The following is a 15240-nucleotide window of genomic DNA, read 5'->3' on the forward strand; positions in this document are numbered from 1 at the left end:
TCTTTTGAACCCGGGAGGTGGAGGTTGCAGTGAGGTGATATCACACCACTGCACTCTAGCCTGGGCAACAAGAGCAAAACTCTGTCTCAAAAAAAAAAAAAAAAATATATATATATATATATAAAATATATATATGCGCATATGTATCTACATGTATATAAAAAGAGTAAATAATAAATTTATAAATTTGGCAAATTGCTATAAAGTTTCAAAATATTTGTTCTCAATTTCTATTGCTATCTCCCTGTAGACAGCAGGGTCTGTGACCTACACTTTGAGCAGCATTAGTGGAGCTTGGGTACCTGAGAGTTTGGAAAGAAGAAAGGTGTGTCTTGATGTATCCTTGCCTAGGGATGCATCCAATGCCAGGAAGTACACCTGTCCCCTGTGGAGAATTCAAGGCAATGCAGGATCAGTTTTAGCAGAGAATGTAATTCAGAGACTGGCATTGAGCAGAGATGGCAGGCAGGGTGGGTCCTCTCAAACTCCCCTGGGTGTGCCATAGCTCTCAAGAGTAGAGATAAGTAAGAGACTAAGGGCCTCCTGAAGAGTTCCTGTAAATTAGAGGTCAGCAAAGACAGCAGACAAAAATTTTCTGTAGGATGCCTCACCAAACAAGGAGTTTAAAGATAAGAATCTGAGTCCAGAATCTGACAGGCCTTGGCACAACTGTTCCCTAAAGATTTGCCCTTTAGGACTCAAAAGGGAATTAACAGGCAAGGGTGAGATCCAGAGATCCAAAGACATGCAAAAATAGAAGTCAGATGGTCTATTTTGGTCCCATGGTATTACGAGGCTCTCTGAAGGTCTGCAAGAGGCTCTCTGAAAGTCTGCAATCATCTGCAAAATAATAAGGGTCCAAGCACTGATCTGCCTTACCGTTAGCGATGTCTACTATGCATTCCGTTTCCAGGGCATGTTATTTCTTCATCTGAATCTATTTCAGGCAAAAAGATTAGGTCCAGTCAGTTGCTTGCTGTGAATAAGGAGGTTGAGAGGCCCAAGTAGGATTTCAAAATTTAACAGGTAGGCCGGGGCAATGGATCTCTAAGAATTGCTCACTATATGAAGCCAACAGAATTAAAAAGATGCAGTAAATGAGATATCAGGGAACAAGTAGATCACCCACATTCCTTCCTAGTATGGAACAGACCAAGTGATTTACTGCCCTGCCAAGAGGAGTTACAGTCAGGTAGTAGAGAGTCGAAGTAAATATTAGGTTTTCATTTCCTTCATGACATGGCGTTTAGCAAAATTCCTGACATTTCTATGAGCATTCTAAATAATCACTTGGCTAACTTTAAGTAACTGGACAGGTGACATCTAACTCCTAGCAAACTCCTCTCCTAAAAAGCAACAGTAGACATCTTTCCGCAAACTTTTATAACTTGTATCTGCTGCAGGTAAAAATTGTTTCCTTAGCATTACTTAGGAGGCATTATGTAAAATTAAATGGCATGTCAAGCCAACATCTCTCGAGGAACCCTTGACATAACCATCCAGCATTAACTGGTTCTGCAGCAATATTCCAGGCTGGTACACTGGATATAAGTGGGGGTCCATGCTCAACAAGGACCCAAAATTGTTTGGCACATTGAACAGTTTTGTGTTGCCCCCCACCCTCCAAATTTTTAAGCTACAAATGAAACCCATCTGTAAACAATCCAGTATTATTGTGACCTATCCTTAGAAAAAAGAAAATCCTACCAGGTAGCAATCAAGATTGGACTAAAATTTTATATTCTTTAACCAACCTCTCCCTATATCCCCTCTCCCCTACCCTTTCCAAATCTAGTGCTCTATAGCACTATAGGGTCACTGTAGTTAACAATAGTTTATTATATGTTTTCAAGTAGCTATCAGAGAAGATTTTGAATGTTCCCAATACAGATAAATGATAAATGTTTGAGGTGATTGATATGCTAATTACCCTGATTTGATCACTACACATTTTATGTATCAAATATCACTATGTACCCCATAAATATATACAATTATTATGTGTCAATTTAAAAATTTTAAGTGATTGGGTTGATTATTCTGACTGTAAATTATACTAGCCATTTTTAAAGAATTTAGGTATCAGGTAGATCTTAGAAATATCTTCACAGGGCAAAGCTCAAAAAGGTTAAGTAACTTATCTAAACTGGCTAGGAAAAGCAGAGCTCGGATTGAAGGCTGTTGTATGTAACTTTAATGCTATGCTTAGTTCACTGTGCTTCTCAGCCTCTCCAAATCAGGAACAGTGTGTACAATGTCCATAGACAATAACCACGCCAATCACAAATCCCACCAAGAGTCAGCTACACAGAAAGCTCCCTGTTTTCTCACCTAACATAGTCCTAAGATCTTATTTTAAAACAAAATGTCTGAAAGTAGAGCAATAGCATGCATGCATGGGAGGATTCTCCTCTTCCCCAAAATAAAACAATATAAAATTCCAGACTATGTTTTGAGCAGATGCTGCTTCCCTTAGGTCCTGGCAGCAAATGAATGAGAATTTTCATAGGGATCTGGGCCAGGTGGGAAGTGAATGTAGGTTTGGGGACCCATCCTGCTGCCACTGGGGACTGAGAAAGATAATCCAGGCCCCTTTGACTTCATAAGGCTGCTATGGGGATAGGGACAGGTGGTGTAGTAAACACTGCTCTTTAAGCTCTAGGTCTGAATGGACCACAAGTAGAAATCTTATTTTTTGTTTTTGTTTTTTTTTGAGACGGAGTCTCACTGTGTCACCACGATAGAGTGCAGTGCCGCGATCTCTGCTCACTGCAACCTCCACCTCCCAGGTTCAAGTGATTTTCCTGCCCCAGCCTCCTGAATAGCTAGGGCTACAGGCGCACACACACACCCAACTGATTTTTACATTTTTAGTAGAGATGGGGTTTCACCATGTTGGCCAGGATGGCCTTGATCTCTCAGCCTCATGATCCTACCACCTCAGCCACCCAAAGTGCTGAGATTACAGACATGAGCCACCACGCCCGGCCAGGAATCTTTTTTTACCACATTGTATACCACTAGCCAAGTGGACTTTAGTAGCCCATGCTTCATACACCTACATGACCCTGTGAGTCTTCCCATGACCAGGGAGAGGGTTGTCCCAAAGGTGCCATCCCCAAAGGACACCCTTAGGAGATGGCTTAGTCCTTTTGGGCTGCTATAACAAAATACCTTACACTAGATAATTTATAAATAGCATGTATTTATTGATCACAGTTTTGGAGGCTGGGAAGTTCAAGATGAAGGCACTAGCAGATTTGGTGTCTAGTGACACCCTACTGTCTGCTTCAAAGGTGGCACCTTGTTGCTGTGACCTTACATGGTGGAAGGGCAAAAGTGGCTCACAAACACTCTCCAGCCTCTTTCATATGGGCACTAATCCTACTTAAGAAGGCTCCACCCTCCTAATATCACAAAGGCCCCACCTTCTAATACTATCACCTTAGGGTTAGGTTTCAAAATGTGAATTTTGGATTGACACATACATTCAGACCATGCAGGGGACAATACCCTGTCATTGTCAAACAAGCATTAATGCCCTGAAAATAGGACCCTTCCAGCCTGGTCAGGAGATGAAACTGCTATCTCCAAGAACAGAAGACTACATGGTGGGGGAGTTGCCTCTCACAGACGGTTTCACTAAACAGACTCCTCAAGAACACTCCACACCAATACCTTACCCTGATGCAAAAATGCCATTGTTAACCAAGTAATTAATATGATGCTAAATTCCATTAATTGAGAGGTAGTTTGCAGATTTCAGTGATAATGATCTATCATCTAGATAACTGTCCTCATTTTGTTCTCTAAGCCTTCCCATACCCAAAGCTCTGCCTCCTTCTAGCAATTTTTAAGGAACATAATCTATGGAATGAGCTACTTGTTTTCTAATATCACATTGCTGCTTGTTAGCTGTGCAACCATAGAAAAGTTACCTAAGGTCTTTGTTCTTTAGTTTCCTTGTCTCTTAAGTGGGAATAAAAATTAGTTCTATACTGCAGGGTTGTTGTAAGGATGACATAAAACATCCATGAAGAATGTTTAGAACGGAGGCTGGCATAGAACAAGCACTTAGATGATGGTTGTTCTTACAGGTATGTCAAGAGCTGAGCTGAGCATCCAGGTATCAAAGTAGTCAATCAAAATGATAAACCAAAATGAAAGCAGTAGTCAAGCCTTAATCCCTTACTGCAACAGTATCAGCAGGAGGCTGAAGAGGAGAAGGCATTGGCTCCTCCTGGGTTTCATTTTTCCCCCTGGCATGTTGCTGAGTGGTGGGTCAGAGCAGAGCAGACAAGAGGGGCAGCTCACTGCCTGCCCAAGGAACCCAGCACAAAAGGGTCCTTCTGTTATGTAGCCCTGGGATCCAGAGTAAGAAAGGGAAAGGCTAGGAGTGGGAAAGCACTGAATAGTGAGTCCGAGTTGAGCAAAGTGTCTTCGAGACCCATTCCCTCTCCAATAAAGTGGTCCTGGCAGAGGTTTTGGCCTGAATGGAGGCACCTGGGTTAGGAATGCAGACAGGCAGAAGAGCAAGTCCTGCAGCCGAGTGGAGGGTCTGAGTCCTGGACCACAACTCCCTTTAGAGACTTCAACACACTGGCTGGGCACCAAGTCTGAGTGAGAAAGCAGGTTTCCCCCATGAGCCCCACTAGGTAGAGCCTTTGTTTTACCTGTGGTTGGGCCTGAAAGATCACACATAGGATCTGGACCAGGAGTTTATTTCCTAGATTGTTACACTCTCTCACACACACATCACACCACACACACACATACACGTACTTCACTTGTATAAGATCCTCTGGAGCAATGTAGATGCTACTGAGGTTTCACTGGGGAGGGAAAGAGTGTTACTTCACACAACTAACAGGGAAAAAAAGAGTTCTTAATACTACTTCTGGTCTCCAACTTTCTTTTCCTTTTATTTTTTTTTTTCTTCCTCTTAAGTCTTTTTAAAAATTGTGTAAAATACATAGAATATAAAAATGGACCATCTTAACCATTTTTAAGTGTACAGGCCCATAGTGTTACATACGTTCACATTGATGTGCAGTCTACATGACTCTTTTTACCTTGCAAATAAAACTCCATAGCCATTAATCAGCAACCTCCCATCCCCCACTCCCGTCTCCTATAACTCTTTTCCAGTACCTCCTAGCCTTGCCGGTTCATCCATTTTAATTTCTTTCATCCCTATTGTGTGAAGTAATTTTTCCTCTTCATCATTCCTAAGGACAAACTTGTCATCTCAGTCTCTCTGCTTCTTAAAAACAAAGTCCCAAATCCTGCATCCCCAGCGTTAATGGGCACACTCTCTTAGAGGGGACTTCAGCAACTACCTTTAATACCAAGTATTCTTTTCAGATTCTTTTACCCATTCTAAATGGCTTACCAATTTTTTCCAAACATAAATTATGTTTGCACCACAGGACTCCTAGGAGCAAAGTTTCTCTCATTTCAGTATGAAATGAAATTATGCTGACCACGAATTCAGAAAAAAAAAAAAGATTACTGCATTTACAGCCACATTTCTGACATTTCTGGAGCAATCATCAATACATTTGAACATGAAGTACACACATTCAATATATTGTATTTTCAAAGATTTTTGTGTTTTTGGCTCTCTAGGTGATGTGTTGACATTTTTAGATTCTCATGTGGAATGTAACGTTGGTTGGTTGGAACCTCTTCTGGAAAGAGTGTATTTAAGTAGAAAGAAAGTGGCCTGTCCAGTAATCGAAGTCATCAATGATAAGGATATGAGGTAATATTGACACATTCCACAAGATACTTCTAAGCACATCTTTAAACACAAGCAGCAGAAAGTGCTGAGTATATGCCCAATATGTGTGTTTTTTGAAAATCTAAAACATACACAGTTTACTTAAATAAATGGAAAAGCATGGTCGATATCTTGGGATCAGAATCTGCTGATGCAATAATCTATCTGGTCACTACAAATTCTTAACTCTAAATAACAATAAATCCTAATACTCATTATCTGTTTTTTCCCCTTTATATTTAGCTGAACCCACAAATATTTATTTACCTCAAGTTTAGTTCTTATTTCTGTGGGAAACGTGTATGTGCTTCTAAGTTGCCCTTGTACTTTTTTTCCTTCAAAACTGGCCAGAATAGTGTTAAAATAAAAGTATAAGTTAAGTACAAATAATCAAGCCAATTAGTTACTAAAGCAAATTGTACTTGTAAATGTTCTTGAACTATTATTAAAAGGTGGTGCTCTAAAATCATCATAAGCACTTGTTTAATTCATTTGACTATGTCGTGAAACCAAATTGATAAAGTACATAAAGATTTTTATAATCCCAGATAACACTTCGGTTTTTTTCTTCCTGGATTAGTTACATGACAGTGGACAACTTTCAAAGAGGCATCTTTGTGTGGCCCATGAACTTTGGTTGGAGAACAATTCCTCCAGATGTCATTGCAAAAAACAGAATTAAAGAAACTGATGCAATAAGGTAAGTGTGTGAAATTTAAGACTAGAAAGCAGTCATATATCTTTTGGTAGAAGCATAAAAAATTCTACAAAACAGCTTATTATTCTATAGAACATTAAGAATCACAGTTCTAGCCAATAGATTACCAAAGCAAACACAATATTCCTGAGAAATTTGTTCCCAAAACTAATTCTTCACTGGTCATTCGTACCTTACTCAGGGCTGAACACACAAATATTCAATAATGCTATCCTGTCCCCTAGGATTTGCAACCTAAGAAACACAAACTAGCAAAATGTGCTGCATACATACTATATAAACACATGTAATATTAAAGTAAACATAAGTGCAAATTAAAAGTAAATAATAGCAATAAAATATCATGCTAATGATAGCAATGGTTAGGATTTTCTTTTACAGACTAATCCTACCCCCTCCACGAGAAAAGTGCCAAATTCTATGAATAAATTTAAAAATCGATTCAGAAGCTGGATATGAATTCAAGTTTGGGCTTTTATTCCCGAGAAACTGCATTAAAGAACACAGCTTAGACCTGAAGCTGAAGTGGAGGCTTCCCATTACTTCTTCAGAATCTAGGCCTGCAGAACAAGCATTCAGCCAGCCACAGAAAGAGCAGCAGGGAGCTTAAATTTCCCCTGTTGTAGCGACCACTTAAGCAGACACAAGCAAGCCAGCCCCAAGAGAAAGCCAAGCCCAGACTGTGCATTGAAGCATGTTTTCCCCAAACTTACCCCTCAATCAGTCATACCACCTTCCTTGCCAGGTGTGATACCTTCAGAATTGTTCCACCAAGCAAAGAGTGAAGGTTCTACCATTTATTAAGCACTCTGTGCCAGGCACCTATCTCTCTTCCTAACTCTAGGAGGCAGGTGGAAGTATTCACCTTAAAGAGATGAGGAAATTGAGACTTAAAAGCATTAAGTAATTTTCCCAGAGATACACAGTTAATGAAAGAAGAATTTGAGACTCAAACCCAGAACTACCTGGATTTAACACTCTTACTCTGAACCTACACCTAAAGAGCCTCTGCTTTTTCCAAACTCTCATGTTGAGGGCCAATACAGTGGGTGAGTTGAGACTACATTCAACATAATGTTAGGAAGAGAATGTATTCTGGATAGACTAGTAGGAAAATTGGAGTGCAGAAAGAACATGAACATAAATGGTGGCAGAGGCAGAGGTGTGGGACAGGTATTACCTCCCCCTTGAGATCACTGTATACACTAAGCACAGAGCAGACTCTCTACAGAAACTACTTCAGCTGGCTGAGTGGTGACCACCATAGGAAGTGATTGAGTCTTTGCTAACTGCGGCCTAAAATGTAGTTTCTATTCTCCATGATCAATATTATTAGTGAAGGCTCTGGAGACAGTTTGAATCTCCACTCTACTGCTGAGAAGTGGTATGAGCTTGAAAAGGCTACTTATCATCTTGAGCCTCTGTTTCCTCATTTTTACATGAAGACTCATGAAAGTAGCTGCTGCTTACATTGTTTTAAGAACTGAATCAGATAATACATAAAGTGCTTTGAAAGGTGCTTGCCATATAACATGCTGTCGGTAAAGTTTGTGTGTGGTTGTGAGGCAGGAGAATAGGGTCTGGAGCCAAGAACCTTGAGGCCAATTCATGCCAACTTCTTGAAGTCGAATCAAGGAAAAACACCAAGGTCTGGGGGGCAGGGAATCTAAGACCAATTCCTGCTGACTTCCCAAAGCCGGATTAAAAGGAAAACACCTGGGTCTAGGGGCAGGGGATCGAAGGCCAATTAACACCTACCTCCTAAAGCTAAACCAGAAGGAAAATTCCATTTCCCCACACCCGAGTAATAAAGGATCAAAGGCTACTCTCCCTACAGCCCTCCCCTTCTACCACGTCTCAGACGGAAAGAGAGGGTGCCTTGGACTGGCCAAGCAGGGACCTTCCCTTCATCTGCTTAGGGCGCCGATTCACCTCAGCCTTTCATTAGCCAACCAAATCCTTCATCCAGATAAGGGGCAGCCGATAGGGACCTCGAAAGGAGTACTCGAAACTCAGAAAACTTTGTAACCCGTTTGCTCCGGCCCACTCCCACCCTGTGGAGCGCTTTCTCGCTTTAATAAATCCCTGCTTGTGCTGTTTGGTTCATGTGTTTCGTTCCTTTGTTAGTGTTTTGTTCAAGTCTTTGTTCAAAATACCCAGAACCTGGATAACTCACACTCACGGCCTTCCTTCCGGTAACCGCTGAGAGGCAGTACAGTGGAGTGAGTAGCACAGCGTCCCCTCAGACCGCCCAGAGCAAACCCAAGGTGTCAACTGTCCTTGGGAAAGTTTCTTACCTTCTCCGTGTTGCCGATTCCTGAGAGCCTGCTTGGAGGTTCTAGCAGAGTGCGCAGCTGCTCATATACCCTTGAGCGAAGACCCGCCCTCCTCTGTCGGGGATGGTCGTCCTCTTCCACAGAGAGCGCAGCTTCCGGGAGGGACGCACACGGAGAAGTGAGGGAGGAAGGGGACACCCGCCTAGCCAGCCGGATCAGCCGAATCAATCCTGGCAATCAATGGGGTGACAGATGTCACAGCCAGATCGCCCTCACATCCAGTGTTGCAGATTCTTTTTTTTTTTTTTTTTTTTTTTTTTTTGAGACGGAGTCTCGCTCTGTCGCCCAGGCTGGAGTGCAGTGGCCGGATCTCAGCTCACTGCAAGCTCCGCCTCCCGGGTTTACGCCATTCTCCTGCCTCAGCCTCCCGAATAGCTGGGACTACAGGCGCCCGCCACCTCGCCGGGCTAGTTTTTTGTATTTTTTAGTAGAGACGGGGTTTCACCGTGTCAGCCAGAATGGTCTCGATTTCCTGACTTCGTGATCCACCCGTCTCAGCCTCCCAAAGTGCTGGAATTACAGGCTTGAGCCACCGCGCTCGGCCCAGTGTTGCAGATTCTTAATAATCATACACACTCACAAGATTTTTTGTGAAGTCTGGGCTGGTATGTATACAATACTTACAATAGTGCCTGATACTCCCTTAGCCCTGAATAAGTGTTAAAAATAACATTCCTGGACAGTTTGTGTCACAGTATAAAGGGCAAATAATACTAGTTCCAGGATGCATCTTTGCTGAACCTAATCAAGCTCTGCCACAATGATTGAGGGATGGCATCACTTAAGCCCTATGTGTGACTCCGTCCCAGGGCTTCCCTGCATCAGATAGCCATTCTGAAAAGCCTTCTACCTCCAATACAAATGTACAGAGGACCAACTCTAAAAGTCGAACTTTCATGAAATGCAAGTTTAAAAAACAAACTTTTCTTTTTGTAGGTGCCCTGTCATGGCTGGTGGATTATTTTCTATTGACAAAAGTTACTTTTTTGAACTTGGAACATACGACCCTGGCCTTGATGTTTGGGGTGGGGAAAATATGGAGCTCTCATTCAAGGTATTACCAGGTGTTTCCCAAATTTTCTTTACAATAATGAGTTAATCAATTTAAATGGTTTGATTTTACTACTATAATCAGATACGTGACTGCCACTAAGAGAAAATTTCACAGAAATTTTAGGGTCTCTGGATTAATTTTTTCATATCTCAGATTGAATTTGGAGGAATCAATTGCTGTCGTGAAATTTATTAGCATTCCCTAGTCTTTCACAACACCATTTCTGCTTGTAAATATGGGGGAAATTACTTTCTGCCACTCAGAGTAAATGCTGTGGGAGTCATAGGTGATACAGAATAACTCTTCTGGGACATCTGTCTAGTATGTTGGAAGGAATAGACTCAATCTGTATTGGATCATCTTGGAGAACACAAATGACAGAAGGCCATAAAAATACCTCTAAAGCAGGTCACCGACAGGTCAGGTGTGCTCATAGTACAGCTCCTTTGGATACATTATACCATCTATTATACAATCACCAATTAACTTCTGAGAAAGCCTTGGCAACAGCAGTAGTAGAGAGTGTCCAAAAAGTAATTGCTTTCCTATTGGGTGGGTGTTCTGTATGTAGGTAAAAGGGTATAATTTTGGCGCTGCTGATCAAGAAAAATGGTTTTGAGTTGTGTACCACAAGCCTTTTGGTTCTTCCCAAAATAAGAGTAGGGGAATGTGAACAAATGGACATCTACACTTCTTTCCCTGATTCAACCAAAACAAGAACTCATATTTTGCAAAATGGGATTCTGTGAAGATTTATTTACCAATAAAAAAAAAAAAAAACTTACATTGCAGGTTAGGAAATGAAAAAACTACATTTCACTAATCCTAAAATGATCCACAGCAATACACAAAATTAAATAAGCCTGTTGAGTTTGATTTTCTATTGCAAAAGTGTTTTTGAAGTTGAGTATTACTTCAGGTAGGGGGAAACAAGGTCGCCAGCCAGGTGGTTTCTTGTCATTGTTAAGTGCCCATGATTTGTGGATAATCATTTGATAATTGATGCTTACCATCAAATTCTTCCAGGTGTGGATGTGTGGTGGTGAAATTGAGATCATTCCCTGCTCCCGAGTGGGCCATATATTCAGAAATGACAATCCGTATTCCTTCCCCAAAGACCGGATGAAGACAGTAGAGCGGAACTTGGTGCGGGTTGCTGAGGTCTGGTTGGATGAGTATAAGGAGCTGTTCTATGGCCATGGAGACCACCTCATTGACCAAGGGCTAGATGTTGGCAACCTCACCCAGCAAAGGGAGCTGCGAAAGAAACTGAAGTGCAAAAGTTTCAAATGGTACTTGGAGAACGTCTTTCCTGACTTAAAGGCTCCCATTGTCAGAGCTAGTGGTGTGGTAAGTTCAAGTGACAATTTAAAATCTCACTCCATAAAAACAAAACACAAAATCTCTTTCAAAAATGTGTGGAAAGAATGAATAATTACATCATAAATAAACATCAAGTATGAGCATAGATGAGACAAAGCATAGCTGAGAATTAAATATAGGTAAACTTAAGGAAGGCTACCAAGTGGTCATGTTCATTGATTAACTCAACAGATAACTATTGAGTATCCATAGATCTGGGAGTATTTCAGACTTGGATTACAGGGCGATGAATGAAGCAGACTTGATCCCTTCCTCGTGGAGCTTAATTTGGGTAGGGAAGAAAGATTATAAACAAATAAGCAAGTCAAGTGTAAATACAAAATATAAAAGCCTTCATTTAGGGAGCAGGCCACAATTGATGAATTCTCAGTTAGAGTGGTCGAGAAATCCTCTCTGAGAAGGAGACTTTGTAACTCAGGCCGAAAACACTAAGTGTCAGTCAGCAAAACTCCAAAGAAGAGTGCTAGGCAGAGGGTGAAGGTCATGTAAAGCCCTCAGACAAGTGAGTGTTCTCCATCCAAGCACTGGAAAGAAGACGAATGTTGTTGTCAGGGTGTGAAGGAGGGAAGAATGGCACCAGATGAAGGTGAAGAGGAAGGAAGGAGCCAGATCACACAGGTCCTTGTAACCAAAGTAAGGATTTTCTTTCTTCTGTCTTTCCTTCCTTGCTTCCTTCTTTCTTCTGAAAGTAGTGGGAAGTTACTGAGCAGAGTTAAGCAAGGGGGTGATAAGATTTAATTAGGATTTGTAAAGATTTCAAAGAGGGACTTAAAATAACACAAAATATCAGAGAATAGCAGATAACATTCCAGGACATGAGAGATGGTATACAAAGGGAAGAAGCTAAGCCAGATAAGGTGGCCAGAGTACAAGACTAAGAAAATATCAAGGAAGAGGAAAAGCTGGGGAAAAGCCATTTCAAACCCATTCTAGGAGTGAAGCTGCATTTGAAGAGGATGGTAAGACACGTGGGTTTAAATATGATTAGCCAAGCCTTCAGCTGGGGTTCTTCGCCATTCATGCTTATTTCTAATCTTTTATTTCCAATTTAATTTGACTTATAACTATCCCCAGTGTTTTTGTTTTATTTCAGCTTCCTTTTTCTTCATCCAAGAAATTATTTTAAAATGTGACCATTAGTTATCCTGCCTTTTTAGGCCAAATTTTTTCAGTTCTTCTAGAGAGTGGGTTATACCATGCTTTCTATCTGGAAATTCTTCTGATAGCAAAAACTTATTATAATACTCCCCTTGAAAGTATTAGGGAAATCCAGGAAAGCTATGAAAGACAGAAAACTAGTCTTAAAAAATGGTTCTGTTTTTTACAAAATTCAACTGATAAATAAGTATATGCGACCTGTTTTTAGGTAATGTACTGTATTATAAAATTGCCATTTTTATAGGTCCAAATAGAATGGCAGCTAATTTAGGTGGCTCAACCTGGTAACTTATCAGACATTTTGGATTTATATACACAATGTTCAAATGACAACATGTCAAATATAACTGTAAAATAAACTTACAATTTTTAATTTCAACCCTTGAGCAGAAAAAAAAAAAAAAGAATTCCCACTATTGTAATTTTTCCCATTCCAACAGCACAATCTCAGTAAGAGTAATACTTAACTTTAACCACCAGAGGGCACTAGAAAACTACGTTTTGGCTCCACTGTTAGGCTAACTTGTGAGTTCCTACGAAATTTCTCAAGAGCTCTCCTAATGAAACAGCCTTCTGCTGATGCCTCCGCTATAACATATCAAAATGCAGCAAGTACTTTAAAAACTGATTTTAACAAATTCCTTCTATTTTCCTTTGTTGTTTCCTTAAACAAATTTCGTGAAGATGTAGTTTGCTCCCTTCTGAAGCAACCAGCAGGGAGCGTTATTACCATTTTTAAAAAATTAGGACCTTTCTCCAGGTAATTTGGAGCATATTAAGTAGATCATTATTTTAAATAGATAATCTTGGAAATTTCCAAGAAAATAAACTCCACAACTTCTTTTTGTATCTTGCTCCGTTTCCCTTCTTTCACCCTTCACACGTAGGTATTTAAATCCAGTGAAAGTTTTGTGTTTTGTAATAAGAACAAATACTTTCTTATTGAACCAACAATATTTGAAGCTAATAATCTCACCAATAATGTATTTTTACACTGGATTAAACTGCTGGCAAACAGTCTATAGCGCTGTTTCCCTTTTTTCAACCTCCACATGTAGGAATTTAAATCCAGTGAAAGTTCGTGTTTTTTGTAATAAGAAGAAATATTTTCTTATTGAAACGACAATATTTGAAGCTAATAAAAGAATCTCAGCAATAATGTATTTTTACACTGGATTAAACTGCTGGCAAATAGCCTAATGTTTAACAATTCTGTCATAAATTGTGGGGAATGTCTACTTCCTAAATTGGAAAGTGAAATAATACAACATGGATAATTTGACATTTATACACTGCCTGATTGTTTTAAAGATTAAAATGGTTTATAGTAAAAACATGGAGCAATTATTTTTAAATAAAAAGGAAAAATTCTAAAAATGGTTAATAATGAAATGAAGAATAACAATTCCAAAGCACTTCAGAGACGATGTCTATAAGAAGAAAAGTATTAGGTTGGTGTGAAAGTTCCTTCAATGGCAAAAACCGCAATTAAATAGTTTCCTTGGTAATTTATAAGAAGAAGGGGAAAAAAATCTTCAGGTCAAGTGATAGAGGGGCATGTAAGGGACAGAAAATTTTATCTTTCCTTCCAGTGCTTTTCGGTTCTTGGAGGGATTATACAAAATAAACACAAATATCAGTTAACCAGGGGATTCTTAAACACTGTCCTGACCAATGTTACTTGTGCTGTCTCAGAGTTCCATGGTCAAGTACATTTGAGAAACATTCATACAACATTCTGAGCAGCAAGCTGAACATAAACACCCTGAAGATTTTGAGAAGTTCTGGAGTAGAACCACCTGTTCAGCTCTGTGGAAACCTGCATTTTCCAAATTTGTTTGAAGATAGAATATTTCTGCACGATCCACAAATATAGGAGCTTATATAATATTTATCTCTGCTGAAGTACAGAGAGCAACTGCAGCATGCTTTCCTTCTTTTAAGCCCCAAGATTATTCTACCGTCACGTCTTTCTATTCACCTTCCTCTCTGAAGTTCAGGGCTGGGACTGGGGGGCACTAAATCCTTCTGTGCCTTGTGATGCCCACATTTACTAACAGCGAGCTGTCTCCTCCCATATTTGTCATTTTAAATTGCAAATAGAGCTTTCTCTGAGGATTTTTGATAGAGATGCCGTCCTTCCATAGTTGCTTTGTTTCTGTCCGTGCCAGGCACCTCAGAAGTCATGATCAACCTGGTACTATTTTTAGCGTTTGTTTCTATGCCTTGAAAGTCTGTGATGGTTCCTGTCCAAGGCAGGTGGTGTAAATATTCATCTCAAACCCAAATGAAGGCTGGTGTAAAGTTTCAGATTCTCAGGGAGAATCCAGTTTCCTTGTTTTCTCCCTGTGCTAATGGGCAAATTGTTTTTCCTAGTGCAGCATTCAACTGAAGGTCTGTTTTTCCACTGTTACATGGAAGACCTGAATTCCAGCTTTTTGGCTTACCCATGCCTCTGTTTTTCTTCCATCCATATGAGGGAGCAAGTCTTTCTTGCCAACCTTTGCATGTTTCCCTGTAGCCTTTAATTTTTTCTGTGTATTCTGATCCCTGAAGATGTCCTTTACTTTCTTGTCCACTAAGCTAAGCATGTACAAGTGAGGACCAATGTACTCAGCCCCCTTTTATGAAGTCTGGCAACTCTGTGAGCATCCAGCCACCATCAGTGCAGCACCCTGAGTTAGAGCTCTTTGTTAGGCATCGTAGAACAGGAAGGGCACAAATAGTGTCCCTGGCAACAAAGACTTCAGCTCCTCCCAGCTCAGGAGGCTTTCCCGGGACATGTCATATAGATTCGGCTCTGCACAGC

General features: G+C 40.4%; 1 protein-coding gene across 2 annotated transcripts in view; it reads left to right on the forward strand.

The window, feature by feature from the left end:
• Window positions 1-15240, forward strand: part of GALNT5 (polypeptide N-acetylgalactosaminyltransferase 5) — a 60689-nt gene that overhangs the window by 31908 nt on the left and 13541 nt on the right. For both annotated transcript variants that reach the window (XM_023217512.3, XM_023217513.3), the window contains 4 exons: window positions 5629-5764; window positions 6363-6482; window positions 9773-9890; window positions 10917-11240. In XM_023217512.3, the coding sequence (XP_023073280.2) occupies window positions 5629-5764; window positions 6363-6482; window positions 9773-9890; window positions 10917-11240 (698 nt within the window). The remainder of the gene's footprint in view (window positions 1-5628; window positions 5765-6362; window positions 6483-9772; window positions 9891-10916; window positions 11241-15240) is intronic.

The sequence above is a fragment of the Piliocolobus tephrosceles genome, chromosome 11 (genome assembly GCF_002776525.5).
Source record: "Piliocolobus tephrosceles isolate RC106 chromosome 11, ASM277652v3, whole genome shotgun sequence".
NCBI classification, from domain to species: domain Eukaryota; kingdom Metazoa; phylum Chordata; class Mammalia; order Primates; family Cercopithecidae; genus Piliocolobus; species Piliocolobus tephrosceles.